The 23,926-nt window shown below is 53.6% G+C and overlaps 1 protein-coding gene across 2 annotated transcripts in view; it reads right to left on the bottom strand.

Moving 5' to 3' along the window:
- Positions 1–228: 228 nt before the first annotated feature.
- The window catches only part of arhgap35a (Rho GTPase activating protein 35a), a 53,278-nt gene continuing 29,580 nt past the window's right edge, over positions 229–23,926 (bottom strand). For both annotated transcript variants that reach the window (XM_088912280.1, XM_088912281.1), the window contains exons 2-7: positions 19,727–23,840; positions 17,554–17,695; positions 11,257–11,334; positions 9,401–9,532; positions 6,961–7,066; positions 229–6,554 (exon numbers count right to left, since the gene is read on the bottom strand). In XM_088912280.1, the coding sequence (XP_088768406.1) occupies positions 6,152–6,554; positions 6,961–7,066; positions 9,401–9,532; positions 11,257–11,334; positions 17,554–17,695; positions 19,727–23,479 (4,614 nt within the window). In that variant the 5' untranslated portion in view covers positions 23,480–23,840 and the 3' untranslated portion in view covers positions 229–6,151. The remainder of the gene's footprint in view (positions 6,555–6,960; positions 7,067–9,400; positions 9,533–11,256; positions 11,335–17,553; positions 17,696–19,726; positions 23,841–23,926) is intronic.

Below are 23,926 nucleotides of genomic sequence, written 5' to 3'. Positions count from 1 at the left end.
TTTGGAAACTAGGGAGCGGATGACAGGTTGGGTTCTGGACCATATCAGATCCATTCTCACAGCTCACCGCCAGTCCAGTCTGTGACAGCACAGTGCCAGCTGGAGCAGAGAGAGCCCACTGCCCAGTCACCCTGCAGACATGCTGCCCAGTGCAAACAGGAAGCCAGTGGGTGGAAACAGGAAGGAGGAAGCGAGGCAGCAGCAGGAAGGCACACGGGACACGGAGCTGTACAAGATTTGATTTATTAACTATTATACATGTCACGTAAGGCCTTAATGTTTTTACACCATACTCCCATTGAGACAAATTACGATACTTTTAGCAAATAATAACATGATTTTTTTTGTTTTGTTGCATTTTACTTCATTTTTTTGTCATTTTATTTTTTTTTACTTTTTTTGAATACTGAGAGTGGCTTTCCCTCTCCCTGGCACTGTACTTAATCATGCACTATTACTGAACTGGCCTGGACACCATTCACAAAACTGTTAAAAAATGGTCTTTTTTAATTATTAAAATAAAACATAAAAAGAAATGTCTTCTATCACCAATGACTAAAGGGCAGATTGTTAGACCCCTAACATACAAATAAACAGCCATTTTTAATATATTTTGCTTGTTTCACTTAACTTAACAGACAGTCTGTCACCATTGTGGCAAAAATGAAGAACAAAAAAGGATGCCACCACAGAGACCGCTGAACCGGGATCACATTGTAATCCAGGCTGGGTTTCCTGGTCACCTGTGCTGGAAGCCAGCTGTAGTGTTTGTCAATGACACACGGAGGGCGCCGCCCCGGAGGACGACAGTACAAGTACCAGAGGTGCAGACTGGGCGCAGGAGGCACTGCCTTCCTCAGCCCCCCTCCCCAGGCAAAGGCCTGCATGACAGACAACATGGATTTGGTGTCATTTCAACATTTTAATTACAGACCGCGTCTTCGAGTGAGAGGCCAGAGGAGTCTCGCAGGTTACAGCACACAGTGAACAGGCAGGCTAGCCCGCAGCCCTGAGCCGGCCGGGAGTCTGGACACACATATGCACCTCTCGGGTCAGAGCCCACAGAGCCAAGTGGTACTTCTACACACATGCCCACCCCCTGCCCGGCCCGGCCCAGCCCACTCCTCAGTTGCTCCGTTCTCAAGCAGGAGACGAACACAGCAGGCCCCTGCCAAGACAGAGCTTCCATCTCCTGGATCATCGCAGCTCCAAGCGCAGAACACACCTGTTTCCAGCACAGACCTGACCCCTGCAGCTCCCCTTCAGCCCAACCCCATCTGCAAGACTGCTCACAGATTCAGCCATCCCAGAACATACTCATCCCACCTTCCTGGTTCCTGGATTTCTACACCCCACTGGAGACCGAGAACTACACCAAACTGCATTTCACAGGCCAGGAACATGATCCTGCCCTGCGTGACCCTTTCTTTAAACACTGCTGACTGCTGACCTGATGACTGTTTCTGCTTCAGAAGAAGCAGCTCTGCCAGCTGTGAGCTGTACAGCGTTGTATCGGCTTCAGCTCCCAGGATTCAGAAGCAGACATCGATCGATCCGTGTTTTCATTCATGTACCAGAGCAGTGCTGAAATGACTGTCTGACCGGTGCGCTGGGTGCACAGCTGAAGCTCTTTAGAAAGCCCACCGGAAGCCCCCTCCCTGCCCCTCAGTGCTGTGCTGGGCTCAGCTTGCACGCAGCGCATCACGTAGTGCTAGGGCTAGCAGGGGAATTCTCACCTCCTGCCCGCATGTGTTGAACACAAGGGATGCAATCATGTTATGCTCAGGGCTGAAAATGGGAACTAGCTCTTCAGCATCCAACACTGTGGAACCCCAGATCAGTATAGGAGAAACAAATGGAAAACTGCCAAGGGCAAGGATGAGGGTGAGAGAGTTCCCCCTGTAACACAGCATTTTCCTGGGATGCTCAGCCTCAGCAAGAGCAAATACATAACAGGTCAAACAGCAAACACTGACACAAGAGATCCTGCTGTCCAATACACCTCCCACAAACCCGCATGGGCTCAGAAAGGACTGGGACCTCTCAGACAGAGCAGCCTTCCGAACCTTAGACATTCAAAATTACATTTGTATTATATACTTCAAAAAGGCTTACAAGCTAATGCAGAAAAAAATAACTAGGAAAATGTGTGAAAGTGCAGTAATAATTCTCATATCTGGCTCATATTCCGTGACCGTTTTAGTCATACTTCCCAGTACAAAACAACACTCAAAGCCCCCTGACACTATGTCTCACCCTATTCCAAGCCCCCTGCAGGCTCAGACACTGCAGATAACAGTGAAAGCTGTTTCTCAGCCACGCCAAGCTGAGGCCAACAGCCTGCCTTTGGCTGCAGGACAAACCACACTCTCTAGGTGGCAGCAGAGCTCTCTAACCAGCCTTGGCAATGCAGCAGGCCTCCTGAACGAGGCAGAGAACACCAGCAGTGATTGCACTGCCCTCACTTGATATGCTCTACCTACTCCCCTGCGCCATGTCTCTTCCCACTGACACAATCTTCCTCCCTCACCCTGTGATGGGAAAAAAAGTCGCTCTTCAGACTCCACTGCCTTAGTACAGCTGTGCAATTTCCTCTTAGCCTCTGTTTCCAAACAAGTCTTGAACACCCACAGGATCCAAAGAGAATTTGGAAATTGGAAGAGATTTATGAGTCAGCAATTGTAGTCCCAGTCAGTGAAAAAGTGTTTGATGTGATGAATCGAAAGCTCCTCAAATCCAAAGGAAAACACTTCTGCAGCACAAAAACGTTACCTGGTAAAAAAGTCAAACTGAGTGCAACCGCGGCAACAGACACGACAGTCTTCCAGCAGCACGTCAAGCACGGGGTAGCGGCTGCGTGTCCGGCCGTGCTGGGCTCTGAGAGACGGGTCCGGGGAAGAGCCGGGCTGCTGTTGATCATGTCACTTACACAAGCGGGGGACAGCTACTGCTGCTACAACTGTCTGGGACTCGACTGGGAACCGGACCGCACTGGGCAGCGCTCGGCATCGGCGCGGAGTCTCTCCCCCAAGAGCCAGGTTTCCCAAACCAGAGAAGCTCCAGCGGGGACAGGTGGGCCTGTTCCACCCCCGGCAGAGGGGGGGCGCTGCAGCCTCGCAGCCCCCGGGCTACAGCTGTCCCCAGTCTACCCCAGAGCTGTGTAACGGCACATTCCCCGGCTTTCCATATTCCAGTCTGAAACGGCACGCAATGTCAGCCCGCGAGCGACTTGCCCTCTGCTACCCAGCGCTCTACCGCTGCAACTCCAGCTTATTCCAAACATCCCGATCCTCCTCCCTGAACCCAGTGCCGATATTAACTTGTTCATTTTGGCTGACGACTCACATCTACACACCTGAATGGCGTACCCTGAACCTACAGCCGGCCAGCGACTCCGGAGCCCTGACCGGGACTTTCTGTGCGTATCAACAGCTCAGACGCAACACCGAGAAGGAGAAGGTTGTCACACAGCAAAATTGATTCGCAGGAACGGCAGGAAAGCTTTTTGGCAGCCCCCGCATTTTAACTGGCGTGCTCTTAAAGATCAAATGCAACACTATCCCCTTACTTAGACTGTTCTAGAAAGCACGCGTCTCAACAGGTCACGTCTGATCGATTCCCTTACAGGACTCTGGCTGCAGCCTTAATTATTAAACCGGTAACAGTCTATGGAAAACATCCAGAGTGCTTCCTAACCCCACTTCTGCAGCGGACTAGTGGACTGAAGCGTCAGCTGGAGAGGCCTCCTGCGAGCAAGACGGAGCACCAGCAAGGCACAGAGATGAGCTGCAGACTAACCCCAGCGCAGGGCCGAGCAGACACAGCATTCTGATCCATCTTGGGTTTTACCAGCTGCAGCTTCTTGTGCAGAATGTACTGGCAAAGAACACAGCACAACCTGACCTGTGCTCTCATCACGCTGTTTGTTCAGATTAATTATCGACCTCACTGCATCCTCTTTAACTGAAGATGAAGCAGACACGGACGGTTTTCCAGACAAACAGATCCGAACCTTGAGAATGAAGTCTGAAAAGCCGGGTTTGGGGCGAGTAGGTCATGCATATCACTCATGTTGCGTCTAACTCCACGCCCCGTCATGCACAGCCTCTCCTCACGTCCGAGCACCCAGCTGCTGGACTCTCTGCCAGGGTCTCTCCCAGGGGACTGGTGCAGGCGGAGGCTCTTCTGATTGTTGCTGCAGTGCAGCTGCTGGCAGGGCTCCAGCATTCTTAAACAGCACCAAGAAGAGCTTGTTCCCAAAGTAAATCTGTTTCCTACACTGACACACACGCACACACACCCTCCTGCTCGCTCTGCTGCTCTCCCTCCTCACTCCCCACCAATCCCTCGATCAAGGCGATCGCACCTGGACGCAGCCCTGCCATGCTCCCAGCACAGCAGTCTAAGCCACCGCCGCTCTCCAGAGCCGCTGGCTGTAGTAAAGACGAAACGAAAGCTTTAACTTCCCCCAGTCTTGTATGCAAATGCGCTCAGTCCACTGAAACAGGCCTGACTCAGCCCACTCAAGGTGCCGACTCGTTTCAGTCTCCGTACAGAACAGCCAGCAGCCCGGAGCGCCTGCAGCTGCACAGCAGAGGGGAGAAGGCCTGCTCCAAGCCTCTGACCCACAATCCCTTGCACAATTCCCCAAAGTCCAGAAACCCAGGGAGAGGCGTTCTGATTGGGAGGCCTATATTGGGAGGCTCTTCCCATCATGCCTTACTTCTACCATGCTGCACGTCCAGAAATCTCCTAAAATACCAAGAAAGGTCGTGGGGGTGTGCAGCACCAGGACTCCAGGAAGCTCACGCTCCCCAGTCGCTCTCAGACGGGCCGGAACCTTGTTTCATTTGTACCTCCAAGTAATATACATACGTACTGAACAAAAATGGAAACGGTAGTCCTTGATGGTATAAGGGGACAAAAACAGATGGTTTTAAAAGGGAGATTAGCCTTCCTTGAGGCAGAACGAGTCCTCTCTCTGACACAGCGTCCCTGGCGTCTCAGTTGGATCCAGAGCCGATCAAACCGCCTCACTGCGGCAGTGCGGAGCGCCAGGCCACACCGGAGCAGGAATGCCGTCAAACCAGCCTGCCGTTCCCACTCGGCTGATGGCGCTTTGCCAGGAGGCCTGTTTCACTCCGAGCGCCCCGACTGCTAAATCATTCTCCCCTGCCGACGTCCCGCTACAGGCGTGTCGCCATCAGCTCCGTGGGCAGCGCCGCGGGGGCGAAGCGGCACGGCCAACGAGACGTGCGTTTAGGAAGTGATAAGCGACAACAGCCCCCGAAGAAACACTCCCCCCGGTCACAATGTCCATGCGCTGTGCCCACTGACGGGTACCCTCCCCCTGCGAGATCCCCGCCGCAGCCACAGGCCACACAGGGCGAGGAAACCAGTCGATCCGGTCCCGCACACTCTCGGGACGTCCCGACGCCACGCTGCTGCTGCGCAGTCCTGAGCAGCGATCGCCGGGACAGCACTGCGCTGCTGGATCCACACACCGAGTCCGAAGGCCCGGTGAGGAGCACACCGAAATAAATTAATCAACACCAGGGACAAATCAAGGATCAGAAGGGGTGTCTCCCAGCTCGGTGTGTCCGGCCCGTGGAGCTGAGCAGGGTTCCCGGGGGAGGAATCCAGCTCGGGCTCGCTCTGCCCCAGTCGGGCTTGGTTTGGGCGGAAGAAGGATTTGGGGAGTTTTGTTCTTCTCTGGAGGGAGGGGCAGGGGACTCCCAGGATGAATGAAAAAGACTCTAATCACGCCCTGACACGCTCCCCCGAGATCACACACGCCCCGCGGCCCGGAGCTGCCGGGACAGGCGAGGGGCGCTGGCAGGGTGGGGGTGGCTTCCCGACTCCAGCACCCACGGGTCCCAACTGTCCGAAAGTTCTGGTGAACAATTCCACTCACCGGCAGCTCGGCGCCGCGCCCTCCTGCCCCCGGGATATGCACAGGAGAGGGGAGCTCCGGGAGGCAGTGTCTGCGTGCGTCCTCCTCCGCGGGCAGCGAAGCAGGGAAAGGGGGATTCAAAGTCGGGAGGAAGCAAACAGAGCCCCGCTGACCGGGGGGAGGCGCCGCTGTGGCTCCCCCGCTCGCTCCAGGCCCCCCCCCGCTGGCCGCCGGGCGCCGTGGCGGGCCGCGAGCCTCTCAGAGCGTGTGCTGCTCGGCCGACACGTGCTGAGGGGGCAGGAGGGGCAGCAGCGGCGACTGCGGGGTGGGCGGCGGCGAGTGGGGCGGGGACTGCTGGGGCGCCCCCGGGGAGGAGGAGCAGGAGGAGGGGAGCGGCGGGGGCGCGGGAGTGTAGCAGGAGTAGCTGGAGGCTCCGATCAGGGTGGTGGGCGAGGCGGGAAGGCCGCTGGGCGTGTCCACGAGGGGCTGATTGTAGAAGAAGAAAGCACACTGGTGGATGAAGGTCTCGATGATTGTCTGATAGGTGCGCGTGGCGGTCAGAGCGTCCATGGTGGTGAAGTCGGGCCGCATCAGCGTGGGCCAGAAGCAGATGGACAGGTTCTCGCTGGTCATCAGGTTCACCCTGTTGTTCTGGCTCACCCTGGGGGCAGAAACGCACAGGTCGCAGTACTTTTAAGACGACACGTGCTTGCGATCAGCCTGTCGGAGAACATTCATGTGCGCCAGTTCATAAAGAGGCTACGCGGGGGTTGTGTGTGTTTAGCCAACATGCAAGGAAAACCACACTGGAAATAGAAATAACAGCATTTTTCTTTTTTAAACCTCAAATACTGGAGCTGGAATCACTGTACAGAGGAGGAGGTACTACTGCTGTAACAGTTCACAAGTATCCGTCCTCCTCCTCGAGATGCAGATGGTGGAAAGGAATTGACAAAAATCATCACAAGTATTAAGTATTATGTACATGTACTCAAAATGACGATGACTGCTCCCTAGGGGGCAGGGCACCAACAGGGCCAGGAGTTGGGCCGTGACAAACTACTCACTTGTTCAAGTGACAGATGACATATTTGAAGACATCGTAGTTCTCCCGAGGGAACCTGCGCAGGATGTCCTTCATGGCTTGCAGCCTCTGCTCCCGTTCGCTGATTTCTGTGAAAAAAGGGGGGTGGGGGTGCAAGTAGGCTAGTGTCAATTGCTTTGCCTTTCACTGGCCACTCTGCATACATCCCCTCGGCATCTACTGCACGCAATGCAGGTGTGTGTGTGTGTGTGTGTGTGTGTGTGAGAGAGAGAGACAGACAGACAGGTGTGTGTGTGTGAGAGACACAGACAGGTGTAGGTGTGTGTGTGAGAGAGCTCCTGGTCTCACACTACACGACATAGAAATCAAGTTCCTGCTCTATGCAGATGACCTGGTCCTGCTGTCGCCCACAGAACAGGGGCTGCAGCAGAGCCTGGCACTGCTGGAGCAGTACTGTCAGAGCTGGGCACTGCCAGCCCATCTGGACCCAGAACAGGGGCTGCAGCAGAGCCTGGCACTGCTGGAGCAGTACTGTCAGACCTGGGCGCTGACAGTCAATCTGGACAAGACCAGAGTTATGGTTTTCCAGAAGAAAGACAGATCTCAGGGAAACAGGTACAAATTCACACTCAACAATAACACATTGGAGCACACATCCAGCTACACATATCTTGGTCTCACCATCAGCTCATCTGGGAGTTTTGACCTGGCAGTGAAGGCACTGAGGGAGAAGGCACTCAGGGCTTTCTACGCAATAAGAAGGAGGCTCTTCAACATCAACCCACCAACAAGAATCTGGCTCCAAATATTTCAAAGTGTAATCTTACCCATTGCCCTATACGGCAGTGAAGTGTGGGGTCCCCAAACAGACCAGGAGTACACTCAATGGGAAAAACACCCCACAGAAACTCTGCACATGGAGATCTGTAGAATCCTCCGTGTGCGGAGATTCCTCCGTGTGCAGAGAAAAACACCTAACAATGGGTGCAGGGCCAAATTAGGCCAGTACCCGCTATTGATAAACATTCAGAAAAGAGTATTAAAGTATTGGCTACACCTAAAAAAGTGACCAAAATTCCTACCACCACAAAGCCCTGCTGAGCCAAGAGCTGAGCCCAAAAAAGAGCCCCCTGAGCCAGCTGGTCCTGAGGCTCACTGACCTGAGCCACACCGACACTAACCAGCATCAGGACAGCACTGCTAGAGCACCACAACCCAGACTCAACCACATCACAGCACAGATCAAACAGCAATATCTCACACACTGGGACACACACACACAAACACAACATAAACTGGAATGCTACAGAACCCTAAACAGACAATACACATTAGCCGAATATTTGACCAAGATAAGAAACGGCAATAAACAGACCCTGACCAAGTACAGGCTCAGTGACCATAGCCTGGCCATAGAAACTGGACGACACAGGCAGACCTGGCTGCCCAGAGAGGACAGGCTGTGCTCCCACTGCCAGCAGGGAGAAATAGAGACAGAGGTGCACTTCCTACTGCACTGTGACAGATACTCTGGGATTAGAGAAACATTCTTCTCTAAATTCAGAAATCTAGTCCCAGAGTTCCCACACCTGCCAGAATCACAACGGGTCCCAATCCTACTGGGAGAGGGAGGGAGGAGGGAACTCAGTTGAACTGGCAGCCCATTTCAACTGAGACATTGTCTGTAATATGTCTGTAGATTTTATTTTACTTTTATTTTTTTGTTTTGTTCCATGTTAATTTTATTATTTTTATTTGCTTTGGCAACACTGATTGTACCCATCGGTCATGCTAATAAAGCACCTTGAATTGAATTGAATTGAGAGACAGACAGGTAGGTGTAGGTGTGTGTGTGAGAGAGAGAGACAGACAGGTGTAGGTGTGTGTGTGTATGTGAGAGAGAGAGACAAACAGGTGTAGGTGTGTGTGTGTATGTGAGAGAGAGAGACAAACAGGTGTGGGTGTGACAGTATGGTTGTGTGAGTGAGAGAGACAGGTGTGTGTCTGTGAGGGAGAGAGACAGGTGTGTGTGTGGTTGTGTGAGGGAGAGAGACAGGTGTGTGTGTGGTTGTGTGAGGGAGAGAGACAGGTGTGTGTGTGGTTGTGTGAGGGAGAGAGACAGGTGTGTGTGTGGTTGTGTGAGGGAGAGAGACAGGTGTGTGTTGTTGTGTGAGGGAGAGACAGGTGTGTGTGGTTGTGTGAGGGAGAGAGACAGGTGTGTGTGTGGTTGTGTGAGGGAGAGAGACAGGTGTGTGTGTCTGTGTGGGACAGAGACAGGTGTGTGTGTCTGTGTGGGACAGAGACAGGTGTGTGTGTCTGTGTGGGACAGAGACAGGTGAGTGTTGTTGTGTGAGGGAGAGACAGGTGAGTGTTGTTGTGTGGGACAGAGACAGGTGTGTGTTGTTGTGTGAGGGAGAGACAGGTGTGTGTTGTTGTGTGAGGGAGAGAGACAGGGCTCTTACTATAGGCCTCCACCAGCTCCAGCTGCATGCTGTAAGGAACCAGCGGCTCTGGCAGCTCAGAGAAGAAGCTCTTCATGGCTCCGGCCACCGTGTTGACAGTGAAGTCCTTCTCCGCCAGGTCCAGACTGTGGTCTGAAAGACAAGGAGCAGACCCCTAAAGCAGGGCAGAGGCCACTCTCTTCACTTTCCTCTCTTTTCAAATCATGGAGCCATAATCCCTGAAGTGTCGTAGTACTGTAGCATAAGAAACAATCTGCAAAGCACTTCCTCAAATCCACAGCATTTCAGCTTGAAAGAGCAAGTGGCTTATGAGAAACACGCCTCCCCAAATGGTTCTACAGCTGTTTAAGGAATGTACTTATCATCCCCATATTTTATTATAGCAAAGCGCTGATTCTACGTTACATCATTTTCAAGATGCCATCTCCGACAGCAGGTGCCAGAATGGAAGGTTCCGAGTTCCTCTTTCACACTTTCTTGCTTTCCTGTTCCTCCAGACATCACAGGTCATTCCAGACCGGCTCCCTGTCCCACAGCACGGTAATCCTGGTGCTGGCAGCTCTGAATGCCCTTTGTGTGGTGCTCTACCGCGCTGTCTGATTGGGCAATTCACCTACTCAGAAACGGCTTACAAGTCATGTGACTCCAATGGCCAATCATACGCAGACAGCTTTCTCCCCTGGCTGCTGACCTGGTTTTCCCTGGGCGACTGCGTGCTCAGCCTGTCTGCAGGAGAAGCTGCACCCTGAGACCATACTGCGCTGACACCACTTCTCCCAGGAGACAAGGGGTCAAGAAGACATGGCACATGGTCCGCACTGACATCGGACCCCGAGAAAGGACGAGCATCCCGGGACCTCTTTTTACACCCAATCCCAGACGTGTTACTGGATCCAATGGGGTCCTGCCTCACTGGATCAGAACCCGGTCACTTGCTTTCTGAACGGAGTGAGTTAAAAACAATTCCTGGTGCTGATTTTGATTAAAACAGAAACCAAGTGTAGTTACTGTACTTTCACTTAATTGGAGTGGAGGAGGAAATGGGAATTTCTAAAAATGGCAACTTAATTAACAGCTCATTGCAGATTAATTTCTTCTTCTCAGTTGCCTTGAGTCTGCATTTAAAATCAGTTGATTTTAATTATTTTTTAAGAACGTGTTCTACGCCTAAATACTCAAAGAGAATATTACTGGGAGGTGGCAACAGCTGCCCTGATGATGGCCTCACCAGGAGTACTGTGACTGTTAAAGAGTAAATTCTTCATTGCGAGGAGCTGAAATGCACTTCTGTGCTATTCTGTAACCTCCTGGTTGCAGTGAACTTATTGATCCGGCCAGGGCAGCTGCTCAAGTGGATTAGAAGGAACTGATCCGCCTGGACTCGTGCCTCATTAACAGGCCTCCTCCTCGGGGAGAGGCCAGAGAGGAACCCCCAGTCCACACACTCTGGGAAGGGCTGCATGGGAATGCAGAGCAACCTGTTCAGCCCATTACAGATCAACCACTCCACAGGGGAGGCTTAATGAACCCACCACTGCATGCATATTTCATATATAAATGCAGGCTGCTAGACGTATAGCTCTCTATATTTTTAACTCTTCTCACCCGTGTGCCGTGTTCTGCAGAGCTCATGTTTATTGTTCAGTAATCCTGCACCTTATTTGCTGGGGTTGAATTAAATGCATCCCACACTGTGCTTTTGCATCATTGTGTAACCTACTGAATTATGTTTAAGCTTGCAGTGCTTATTATTGCGCTGTGTGTGTTTTTTTTGTTCTGTACAAGTCAATTATGAGCCAGTATCCACACCTGGGATCCATCATGAGAAGCACCAGCAGAGCTGAGCCTGGCCTTACCTTGATCAAACTGCCTCTGCATGCTCTCCATCTCGGCTTTGTTCCCACTCACACGGTAGATGCCTTCAGTGCTCAGCCCTGCAAAGGAGAGACAATGTTTTGTATAACATCTGGCCCTGAACAACTGTCTTTCTGATATCCCCACTGTAAGCACATATACTGGATTTCACTTTCATCCCATAAGCCTGATCCACAGACACTACTGTTCCTGTGAACTGAGTGAGGAAGGGGCTCATCCCAGGCGATCTCTGCCTGATCTTATAGCGGGGTGGGGGGGTAACCTATTCCTCTGGAGTTGTAAAGGAACAGGAAAAGGGCAAACTTTCCATCTCTTCACACAGAGGACAGCTCCTTCTCTCCTACAACCTTTCCAAACCTGAGCCAGAGATCACATGTCTGCAAGCTGCACCTGGAGTTAAACTACACCGCGCTGCATCCACCCAGATTTATCATCTGCTTAGACGACACTTCTATCAAGCGTGTGAGAAATCATTCAAATACACTGGAGGAGTGCAAACAGGTGGCATCTCTGCTCACCGAGAGACAGAGACACGATTCCTCATCTCCCAGCTCAAGAGGCAGGGAGCTGCTCCAGGCCAGAGAGCACCTCTGTGCTGTCTATCCCACAGCTTTTGCACAGCTCAGGTCCACCAGAGAGCGTCTAACCATGGAGAGGAGGAAGAGGAGAGCAGAAGCACGCTGTTCATGGAACAGATCGGGGATTTACATTTATGTTTATAAATTTTTAATTTATACTTAAACCAGGTCCTGGGTGCCAAGTGTGTGGGGGGACACTGACGCAGAAACATCTGCAAAGGAGGCGAGTGAAACAGACCACAAGAACCTCAAAACTCAGGGGAACCAACAGAATAACTGGCAAATCCAGGCTAAAGAAAGAATCAGGGCTTCCAGCAGTCTTCTATATGGCGATAGATTCTGCATGGTTTCAGACCATTATAAACACAGACACTCTGCAGCCTCAGAACTCACATGATGATGCTGAATTCCTGCCCCTCTTAGTTTCTCCCCCGTATCCCCACCACCTAGACACGTACTCACACTCACACGCTGCACAACACCTGCACACACACTCGCGCTGCACACACACGCACGCAGCACTCTACACACACACGCCGCGCCCCCGGCTGCACAGGCTGAGGGCTGGGAGTGCGTCAATACAGCAAGGCCACAAGCTGTCTGAGGTCATGAGGAGACTGGCGAAGACGTCAGGCCAGATCGATCTCCTCTCCGACGATCAATTATCCCCAAAAGCTTTAATGCACTGCCGAGGCCAGCCAGTGGAGCTGACTGCAGTGAGCAGGAGAGAGCCGCGGCTCCCGGGAGCCCTGGAGATGCAGGAAGAAGGAAAGAGGGCGTGGCGACGCCACAAACACACTTCAGCCAGCGGCGCTCCCACTGCAGAGCTATCGGAGCTAGTTCAGGTTTTCAAGCCTAGAACAACAGGCACTTGGTACAAGCAGCACCTGAGGAGGCACGAAAAATAAACGAGGAGAATAAGAGGCACTTCTTGACACAAAGGGTTGTGGGAGTGTGGAACAAGCTATCCAGTCAGTGATAGAGCTGCCTTCATGCAAGTAAGAGCTGGAAGTGAAACACAGACCACCTCTCATTAGTACGGTTCTTATGCTGTTGTCAGCTGGACATCTCTCCATCTCTGGTGCAACTATTTTCAGTATCTACCTGGGGGAACAATTAACAAGGCTAATTATCTCTGCCACTTTTGACACTCTTGAACATCAACTGCCACAACAATAACCACTTGTGATAAAAGGAATTTGGGGTACAGCCCATGGCACTCTCCTGGGAATGACCTCGGAATTCCAATCTCCTGAGGGGCGGACAGGAGGTGTGGGCTGGTGGTCAGCACAGGGATTCAGAGCAAGGAAACGGGCAGAGCAGGCCAAGAGCTAGCCTTTCCCTCTGAGCAGCTGGACAGCAGACGGGCGATTCCATGTCCTGCATGTCTCTGCGGGGCCCTGTACCCAGATTTCCAGCCAAGCTGCAGTGAGTCGTGTTAAAGTCTGATAATCAAAGCGCTGTCGACCCCTAATCCGCTACACATTCACTTCACCTCCGTGCTTGGCTACAACACGGATCTCGCAGCTTCCCCGAGAGGACAGACTGCAGCCTGTCAGCAAACGCTCACACAGATCTGCCAGGCTCCCCCCGGCGCTAAGCTGGTGCCAAGCAGAATGAAAAGCAATTAGGTGTTAAAACCGGCAGCATCTTTCAGAGACTCCGCGACACTTGAAACACACAACAGTCTAGATTCACATCCCATTCAACCATGATCCCAAATTAAAGTACAGAATCAAGCAGGGGCTTTGCACACGTTAACACAGCAGTCACAAAGCACAGCCCTGCGTTTCCAATAGCAGATGAAGAGATGAACAGGGATACATTTTCAAGGTGATTTCAGGATCGTTCTACTCTTTCAGCTTTCATACAAGAGCCCCTAACTCTCTTGTATAAGAAATACTCTCCCCTTCAGAGTACAACCCACCCCTGTGAGCCCAGCCCAGACCTGCGAGGCCGCACATTGAGAAACCCTTTGCCACAGCAGTCTGCTGCTTCTGCACCCTGTTTTCATTACATCAAGGGGCATTTCCCTACGCATGGCAGACAGTTTTTCAAACATTTCAGGTGCGTGCACATACATAAGTGTACTGGAAAAGGCCTGCAGTGTTAACAATGCACCAGCATTGATACCCAAGACACCCAAGGCTTAGACACTGAGCTGTTTCTGCCTGTTCCTCTTCATGCGTGGTCTCTGCATGTACAACACGCTCAAACATATTATGTACATGTATACATATACCTACAGGATGTACTCAAATGTCAGAGCACACGTATAGGCTTTGGGAGAAATCCTGCAGAAGCCGAGGTGTTTTCAGGGACACCTCCACCTGTGATTGTGATTAAACTGATGACAACAGCTGATGAAGGAGATTTAAGTGTATGTCCTGTATATGCATGTGAGATCTTGTACACATGGGCATTAATGAAGAACTCTTAATGGCACAGTTTTCCCAGCTGTTTTACTTTGTGCTCCTTTCCTCGGTTCACTGGAAGAACAGTTTGAAAGAGTTTGTCTATTTCTGCTTCATGAGCTGGCCTAAATAAGCTCCTGTGTGTGTGAGCTGCAGGGGCACCTGGGCGCTGCTTGTCCCGGGCCCCTCACACAGCGCAGCAGAGAGGGAGCTGGCCTCGGCCTCCTTGGAGCCGCGCAGAGCTGTGCTGCGGTTAATCTGAAGATCTCCCTGCTGGCTGTTTCAGAAAAGCTCTGTGTTCCTTCCAAGCGAAAAGATCAGCCGAGCCGCAATTTCCTCCTCCAGATATCGATCTCAATGAGGGAGCTGCCAGGCGGAAAATCACCCGGAGCAGCTTCCTGGCAGGACAGCACAGCTGCGGCCTGGGAGCCCAGCGAGCACCACGGCGCTCCGGTCACAGTCGGAGCTCATCGGCAGGGCTCGCGGGCCAGCTCGGCATCTCCCCAGGCCCAGTCCAGGTGTGTGTGTCCGCCCCTCCGAGCCCAAAGCTCTTCCCATCCCATTCCTGCCGGCCTCCTCTGCTGGTGCAGAGCGGAGAGGACAGCCCCAGCGCTGCCGTTTCAGAATTAAAAACATCCGCTGTTTCGCTGTTGTGTTTTTGAGCTGCTCTGGAATGGCCAGGAATGCCCTGGTCATGGACAACACACGAATCCAGCAATCAACGGGCTGAGTCTCCGACAGCAGGAACACCCACTGGCTACCTGGGGACTCAGGGAGGCATCACAGGTAACGTCAGTCACCACGGAATAACCAGATCAACGCTGCCTCCTCCTGGCAAAACAGGAGAGCTGCTGATACACTGCCACCCGCCTCCCCCTGCAGAGGCCCTGCCTCCCCCGCCTCCCCCTGCAGAGGCCCTGCCTCCCCCGCCTTCTCTAGCAGAGGCCCTGCCTCCCCCGCCTCCCCCTGCAGAGGCCCTGCTTCCCCTGCATCCTTCAGCAGAGGCCCTGCCTCCCCCGCTTCCTCCAGCAGAGGCCCTGCCCTCTCCGCCTCCTCCAGCAGAGGCCCTTCCTTCCCTGCCTCCCCCACCTCCCCCTGCAGAGGCCCTGCCTCCCCTGCCTCCCCCGCCTCCCCCTGCAGAGGCCCTGCCTCCCCCGCCTCCTTCAGCAGAGGCCCTACCTCCCCCCCCTCCTCCAGCAGAGGCCCTTCCTTCCCTGCCTCCCCCGCCTCCCCCTGCAGAGGCCCTGCCTCCCCCGCCTCCCCCTGCAGAGGCCCTGCCTCCCCCGCCTCCTTCAGCAGAGGCCCTACCTCCCCCCCCTCCTCCAGCAGAGGCCCTTCCTTCCCTGCCTCCCCCGCCTCCCCCTGCAGAGGCCCCGCCTCCCCCGCCTCCTTCAGCAGAGGCCCTACCTCCCCCCCCTCCTCCAGCAGAGGCCCTTCCTTCCCTGCCTCCCCCACCTCCCCCTGCAGAGGCCCTGCCTCCCCCGCCTCCCCCTGCAGAGGCCCTGCCTCCCCCCCCCTCCTCCAGCAGAGGCCCTGCCTCCCCCCCCCTCCTCCAGCAGAGGCCCTTCCTTCCCTGCCTCCCCCACCTCCCCCTGCAGAGGCCCTGCCTCCCCCGCCTCCCCCTGCAGAGGCCCCGCCTCCCCCGCCTCCTTCAGCAGAGGCCCTACCCCCCCCCCTCCTCCAGCAGAGGCCCTTCCTTCCCTGCCTCCCCCGCCTCCCCCTGCAGAGGTGGGGAGTGGCGTCAGCGTGCGCTGGCTGCAGAGGAACTAGTAGAGGTGAATTCCACACTGGAAAGCAGAGAGAACCCGTCTTCAGGTGTCTGACACAGGAACATTCTTTCTGTTTTTCAGCACGGGATTGACTTTACTTGATCCAATGTTGAAAGACACAGCACTACACCAAACACTAAACTTTAATACAGAACTAATTTGGGAACTCTGTATTGCTCAAAAATGCAATTAAAAGAACAATCCCAGTAAAGTTCTTGCAGTTGTTTTCAAGCTGCATTTGAGTAATTGTTATTATTGCATTCCTTTTTCATTATTCATAATAATCCCCCTGTCTTTTAGCCAAAGCAACATCTAGAAGCTATAATTACCCATTTTACAGACACATTCCAGTGTCCATTCACACAGCTGGGGATGATGGAGTAAAGAGGGTACAGTAATTTGCTCAAGGAAACAACATCTGTGTCCCCATCCAGGATTTAAACCCATGACCCTCCAAATAGAAATCCAGAGCCATCACTGCATCTCGTGACATCACTCATCTTGCTATATCAGTTTGCGTTTGCCATCCATTATCGAATAAGTTTCATCAGCCATGTCCAGCAGCCTGGCACTGTCACCAGGAGGACCAGCGCACGCAGTGTGTGCGCCAGGGTGCACAAGAGCTCCGTGCACATTCGCCTGGGCCACCTGGGCACACTGTAAAGAGCTGGGGGGTGTTGTACCCCTGCAGAGAGCTTTCACCAGCGCTCAACCAGAACAGGGCAGACAGGCACGTCCAGCACCCCAGCAAGCCAGTGCACGCACAACCCAAGGCTCATCGTTCACAACAATCAGTTCACATCTGACACTCCTTCAGTCTCCAGCACATCAATGAACAGATTCTAACAGTCTGGAGCTCTGTTGTCCTAGCCGCGGAACTCAGCGGCCATCAGCAGCACCAGCGCTGTTGCTGCGGTGTCCGGTTTGGCCGTGGCGGACTTGACACAACACCTCCCCCCCCCCCCCGCATGGTCTCCTTTGATTCTAAACCACGGAGCAGCACCATGACTCCAAAAGAGTCAGTCAGACGTGCATGACTCCCATGACAAGGAAACAGGAGGAGGACAGACGCACGCAGAGCAGATCGCTGACCTCACAGTTTGCCCAATGTTTTCCAGAACGGGCAAGAGGAAGACTTTCATGTGGCAGCCCGCTGCTTACAGAGGGAAACGGCCCTGTTAATCTTCCGAGGGAACATAGCAGCAGCCACAGAGATCCAACACAGAGAGAATGCTAGGCTTTTATTTCTCATCCTTGCTAAACTCATATGACCCTGGAGTGTTTGGGTACAATCCCTTCTGATTCTTGATTTCCTGTCGAAGATCAATCTACTGAGATCAGCTGACCTGCTGACAAGTTGGCCAGGCTGTTCCAGAGCACCTATACTTCTGTTCAGCACCCGGACTGCAGACAGACCGGCTGAGCTCCTTACCTTGATGATCTGTGTGCACTCGCACTCATTGTCACACTTGCACGAGTTCACAGTCCCCAGTCACCAGGAAGTGTGCTGCACCCACCTGTGGCCTCGATGTATCTGATGCACTTGTCGATGAAGATGGGTATGGGGCGCTCGGGGGAGACCACGGTGACCAGCGGCACTCCGAAATAGTTACTCTCCAGCGGCTTGGAGATGGAGTGTCGTGGCTTGGGCCTCGTTTTCTGCAACAAAGAGAATGAGAAACATGAGGTGTTGCCATTTCTGCGCCAGCCTGGTTTAATCTCCTGAGACCCTTTTGCTGAGTACACTGAGAGAAACTGTTTACCACCTGCACTGCAGGGGTCTTTCCCCTGTATAGTCAGGTGACTTTCAGTGTGAGGTGGAAACCTCAAAAGCTTACATGTCTACATGCCCGTCTCTTCCTGGCACACCAAGGCTCACCCGCCCTCCTTTTGCCAAGTTCACCTGCAGCCTTTCGTACACCAAGAGGCATCATTCCGCCCACAACCGCTCTGGCACACCGACCGCAGTGGAGACTGGGGGCCGAGCTCCTGGGGCTCCGCTTGCTGGGATGTGTTAAACTGACAGAAATACATGAATAAATCAAGTCTGAAGGCTGCAGGGTAAAAAGTCTTGGCAGTGGCACAAAATGGATTTGTTCGGAACAAAAGGCTTTATTCAGCTCCAGAGCGACAAGAACTCAACTAAACTGCTGCTAATAACTTTCTCTGATGCTTTAATTGAGAAAACTCATTAGGCTCTGAATCTGCTGTGAGGCAGTTGGCATAAAAGCAATCTAAAAACTGAACCCAAAGAGCCATGGTTCCCAGAAATCTGTTCTCTAAAATACAAAACTACAGGACGTGCTCTGAGGGACAAAAAGTTCGAAAAGGCTTTCGAAGGTGGGAAGAGGCCGAGAGGGAAGCTGTGCTCTGCCCGATCGCTCCAGCCTTTCCCCAGAAAAGAGCTGCTAGGAGTCAGAGGTGTGTTTCCAACCCTCTTGGACACAGCTGTGGCTCAGACCCGCCGCCGTGCTGAATGGGCGCCTGTCTCATTCGCAAACCTCCCGTGGAAAACACAAGCTCTGATTTCACGGCTCAACACTTTGCAACGAGGAGGCTGCTGGATTGCAGGGGCTATCAGCCTGATCCAGCAAAGTCTTATTAAGCCCGTTGTGTCTCCTGCAGGCCTCCCACAACACAGGCCCGCAGTGCAGATTCGTTCGGAGAGGCCCACGTCTTCAGACAGCCGGCGTGCGGCTGAGAGAGCTGAAGCTTGCACAGTGAGAACACTGGGGAGTTCAAAGAATACTAATGTCTGCCTGGAATGAAACCACAAGACAGAGGAAAGGAGGTGCTTGAGAAATATACTTGCCACCACCCCTGAATGAAAGATTAACTGGGGAAATGCTAGACGTCGCAGTTTTAAAAACAGAAGTTGGTCCCAATGAAAAATCTGAGGATGCGCTTATTTTCTCTGAAACTTTTCTCTGTTTTTGATCCACAATCTCAAAGGCTCAATCACGACTCCTGATTGAAACCAAATGAAAACATGTGGCAGCCTTTTATCAACAGAGTGTGGATCAGGGGCACTGGAACTTGTGATACTTGCCCCGAGCAGGCAAGAACCCCCTTATCACAGCACCTCACTCTCCCCTTCTCTGCTGGAGTTGCACCCTGCGCCACACACCCCTGCTCAACGTGCCCAAGAACCGAGCAGCTAGTGGATGCATATCTTGTCATGCACCATCTCCACACAGCATGCAAAGAATTAAAATGATTCCTCACATGAGATGTTGTTAGCCCAGAGGATCCCGGAGAACTTACACCCACTTACGAGAATGACTCACTTAATAGATTAATCTAGATGAGAAGATTCAGGAAGGCTAATCAGTGGGAGCCTGATTACTTGAACAAGGGTGTCAGAAAAGGGCTTCTTAGGACCTTCACTAGAACACAAGTCATGAACTGAAAATCTCATCTAAAACATGGCTTCTGTATGAGAGCAGAGCTCGCAGCCAATCAAGACCTGCCTATTTGTGACAAAAACTGTTTATATCCCAATCCCAGATTTAACTAAAATTATGGAAACAAGCTGTAGAGGGGATGCCAGTCTGTTCTGGAGTATCCCAAAGAACCTGGCTGGACCCGACTGCTTCTCTTTAACACTTGTGACACCAACCACATCTACCCACAGCCTCGCTCCCACCATACACAATGTACAAAGGCTCTACTGAAGACGCTTGATGTTACCTTGCCAGGTCTGCGAAGGCTCCTTAAGATGTTCCTCCTCTTGGGGTCCTCGCCCTCTATCTCAATGATGGAGTTGTCGCCCTTGAGGACGCCACCGTCATCCTCCAACTTCATCTTGGGCGGGCCACCCAGCTCATCGTCGCTGCCGATGGAGAAACTGGTGCGGAAGCTGCTGAACTTGCCCAGCCGCTTGGAGCGGTCCCGGTACAAGCGGGGCTTGATGCTCACGGACGAGAGCTTGCGCCGGCGCTCCAGGGAGCTACTGTCGGCCTCACTGTCCGAGCCGTTGCCCCCTCCGTTGGAGTGCGCCTTGTTGGCGTTCCGGATGGTGATGATCTTGCCTTGTGTGCTGTCATGGGGCACGGAATAGATATTCTCCTCATCAGTGGGCCGGGGTTTGGCTACTGCGTCAATGGGCTCCGCGTAGTCATTGGGGTCATAGCCCCCGTCTCCGCCCGGCGTCCAGGTCACGGCGGAAGGCAGCGAGCGGCGGTTGGCACCGGGGTCCATGTAGGAGGTGAGGCTGACCTTGCGGAAGTCGAAGCTGACGGTGGGCTTAGGCCGGACTTGAGGAGGCACCTTGTTGTTGAGCTTGCTCTCGAAGGCGCTGATCTCAGAGATGACGGAGAAGGTATCGCTGGCCTCTGTATCGGGCAGTTTGGACCCACTATGGGAGGAGGACAGGGTGCTGTCCTCGCGCAGTGTGGTGTAGGGCGGGGAGGGCTCCACATCATCCTCAGAGTCCAGCAGGGTTGTAATGGGGCTGGGCGAGCCAGCCCGGGGCGAGTGCATGCTCTCATTGGTGCTGCAGGCCTCGGCAACGTTGTCGTACATGTGGGTGGCTTCCACGATGGTCTTCTTTTCCACCACCTCTTTGAAGAAGGACTGGAACAAGTCTATCGTGTGCTGTCCACCGCCGGCTCCACATGCAACGCTTGTAAAGCGCCCCTCAATCTCATGGGCCAACTCCTCCCCCTGGGCCAGCTGGTCCCTGGTGATTTCGTGGTCGCTCAGCTCGTCCTCCACGGCGAGCAGCTGCACGGGAATGATGTCCTGCACCTCGCAGAGGAAAGCACAGAGGGTTTCTAGGGACGCCTTGCGCTTCGCGGAGTAGACTGTGATGTAGCCATGCACCAGCCGGCTCTTGCGCAAGCTGAAGGAGGAGTGGTAGGAGAGGATGAGGAGCTCGATGCTCTGCCGCTGGCACCCCACAGAGAGCTCCAGGAGGACCGAGGTCCCACTGCTTGGTAAGGAGGAAGGCCGACAATGCTGGGGCTGCAGAAAGGGGGACAGGAGCTGCTCCACGTCGTACGAGTCTCCACACATCACACACATCACGATGCGCATGTCAGCTTCTGGGTTCTGTTGGTGGTGAGAGTCTCTGGCACTCGGTGGCGGGTGGAGGGGCGGAGAGCTGCTACCCAGGTTCATGTTCCTTTTCGAGTCCAGCAGGCCTTTCAAGACCTGATTGATCTGCTTCTCATTGACACTCCGCCCATAGCCCATGCCCGGGGCAGCTGGTTCTAAAAACCCACACTGTAGCTTGCTGGCCACTTGCTGACCCTGGGCAATCAAGCTGTGAGTGGTCTCCCCCCCAATGTCGCCCACCGAGCCAACCCCTCTCTTGGTGATTAGGATTAGTGTCATTGGCAGCTGAACTAAGTGGTTATCCTTCCTGCCTAGGGTGGACTCACGGACCTTCTCAATACTCTCCATGACATAGGAGAGGGACTCCTTAGAGTTGTAAAGACAGAGGCAGCCGTGTGGGTGGAAGGTTGCCGTGTGGAAGGAGTTGACTGGCAAGCGCACGTTGCCCTCAATGGGCCTCAGTGAGAGCTCGTACATCTTGCCGTCGAGCACGTACCGGTCATCATTGGTGCACAGGCCCCTGATTTCATTGGCCAGCTCCCGGGCCAGTCCATCCTTGCCCAGGATGACCAAATTGATTTTGTCCACTTTGCTGTCCCCACCAAAGTGGGATTTTTGGTTCCCGGTATCAAAGAAAGGGTAGCGGGTAGGAAACCGGGAAGCCAGGAGCTGCTCGATTTTGCTGTCCACGCACTGCGTGCCACTGGGGCAGGTCTCCTTGGTGGGGTGATAAACAAAGTGAATATGCTTGAGGACCAAAGCGTCCCTCTCTGCCTGGAGCTTTTGTAGAGCCTTGAATCGCTGCTCCTCACCAAGAACTTCCTGGATTGCTCCCATCTTCTCTTTGCTAGGCTTGGCATCTACTTCCAGTTCATAGAAGAGCTCTGAATACTCCAGCAGCAGCTCCTGGAAGTCCTCCTTGGCTTTCTCAATGATCTCCTTCTGGTGCCGGCTGTAGATATCCAGGTACTCTGGCTCCTCCAGCCACTGGTAGAACTCCTCGTTCATGATGAAGCTGCGGGCCTCCTCCCAGGGCTTGCCAGCTGTGATGAAGGGGGATGTGTTCAGACTCCCTTTGAAGAGTCGCCGCATCTCCGCCCGCTTGCGCTCGTTTCTCAGGTGCTCCAAGTGGTTTTCGTAGATCTGCTCAGCGGCTGAGGTGTCCAGAAGATCCAGGGGGATTCGCTCGTCCTCCATGTTGTCAATGTGTGACGTTTCCTCCCAGGGTGTCTCTTCTAGCACAACAAACCAAGTAGAGAAGTCCCTCTTTGTCCTGAGCAGCTGCTGAACCCCGGGCCAGCTGAGGTGGTCAATGTCGTCCAGCTCAGGGACCAGGGTATTGAGGGCCTGGGGGAGGGTGCTCAGGTACATCTTTCGCCGCCTCTCAATGTGCTCCTGCTTGAGCCTGTGTATGTGCTGCTGAAAGAGCTTCTTGGCCTTCATCGTGCCTTCCAAGTAGACGTAGTCCTTGTACTCTGTAGAGTTCTGCATCCTTCGGCTGATGTTGGGCCACGTCTCATTGTGGTTTTTCACGATACGGCTCACCAGCCACTCATAGCGGTCCTTCGCCGAGGCAATTTGCTGGCTCTGCTGCTTCAGCGCCTCGAAGTAGGGGATGATCTTGGGCTTGCCTCGGCTCTTGTCGATGAGCTGCACCAGCGTGAGGAAAGCCAGATCCACATTGACATTGGAGCGAGCTGAGGTCTCCACTACCTGGAGATTCTTTTTGGCCAAGGCAAAGGTGTGCGCGTCCTTGATGTAGCGCTCCACACCCTCATCGCACTTGGTGAGCACCAGCACCACTGGCTTCTTGGTCTTGGCCAGCTGGTTGTAGAGGTTGGTGACGAACTTCATCTGGTCGTCAAAATTGCGGTTCATCCCCCGACTCACATCCACACACAGGAGGAAGCCGTCCACTTGTAGCTTGCCCTCAGGCATCTGCTTCTGCTCAAAGTCCTGTTCCAGGCCCAGCTGGTCCGTACAGAAATACATCAGCTTCTCTGCCGAGGCCAGTTTGGTGGCCGCAGCCCTCTTGATGTAGGGCTGCAGGGCAGTGCTGCGGTGGGGCTGAAAGGTCTGGTCGTCAATGAACTCCGTCTGCTCCACCACATGCATCCGGCACTCGGGGCCCTCCTCCATCGGCCGCACCACTTCCCCCCAGAACAGGAAGTGGTCGTTGTTGACCACCCTTCCCCCGAAGTCACTGGTGCTCAGCACGGAGGTGTGGTCCAGGTAGAAATCGTCGGCGCTGGGACGGACAAAGCGGTTGCAGAGGCAGGACTTGCCCACACCGCACTGCCCTTTCTCTTTCTCCGTCCCGGACAGCCCCACCACAACCAAGTTGTACGTGGGCGTCCGGGCATCTTGCTTTTTTGCCATCATCATCGCGCTCTGTCGCTCATCCTGCCTTGCTCAAAAGCTCTAAAGAGGAGGCCGTGTTGCGCTTCCATGCAACTTTTTAATCCTCGCAAATGTTTTAACCTCCTCCGTTTCACAGCTAGCTTTGTGATCCTATTCCAGGGGGTTTATTTTATTGTCCCGCGGAAGGCTGGGTGAGAGGGACAGAAAAGGGGAAAGAGGGAGGGAGGGAGGGCAGGATAAGGGGGGAACAGGAAGAGGCTGCTGGGACTAGGAGTGCAGGCAGGCAAGTGCTCTAGTGTGGCCCATCGCTTCTCCACGACAGCGTCTTCTTGCAGCACTGGAAGCAGCGTAGGGGGTGTCAGTGTTGGTGAGCCTGGATCTGTCCCTGAGGAGAGAAAGGAGAGGAGCAGTGGTAAGTAAGTGCAGTCTGCAGCTGATTGGCATTCCTGTAGCAGTCTTGAAGGCGATACC

The sequence above is a fragment of the Atractosteus spatula genome, chromosome 3 (genome assembly GCF_055471065.1).
Source record: "Atractosteus spatula isolate fAtrSpa1 chromosome 3, fAtrSpa1.hap1, whole genome shotgun sequence".
Taxonomy (NCBI): Eukaryota; Metazoa; Chordata; class Actinopteri; order Semionotiformes; family Lepisosteidae; genus Atractosteus; species Atractosteus spatula.
The sequence above is the reverse complement of the archived record's forward strand: the minus strand, read 5'-3'. Positions and strand labels throughout refer to the sequence as shown.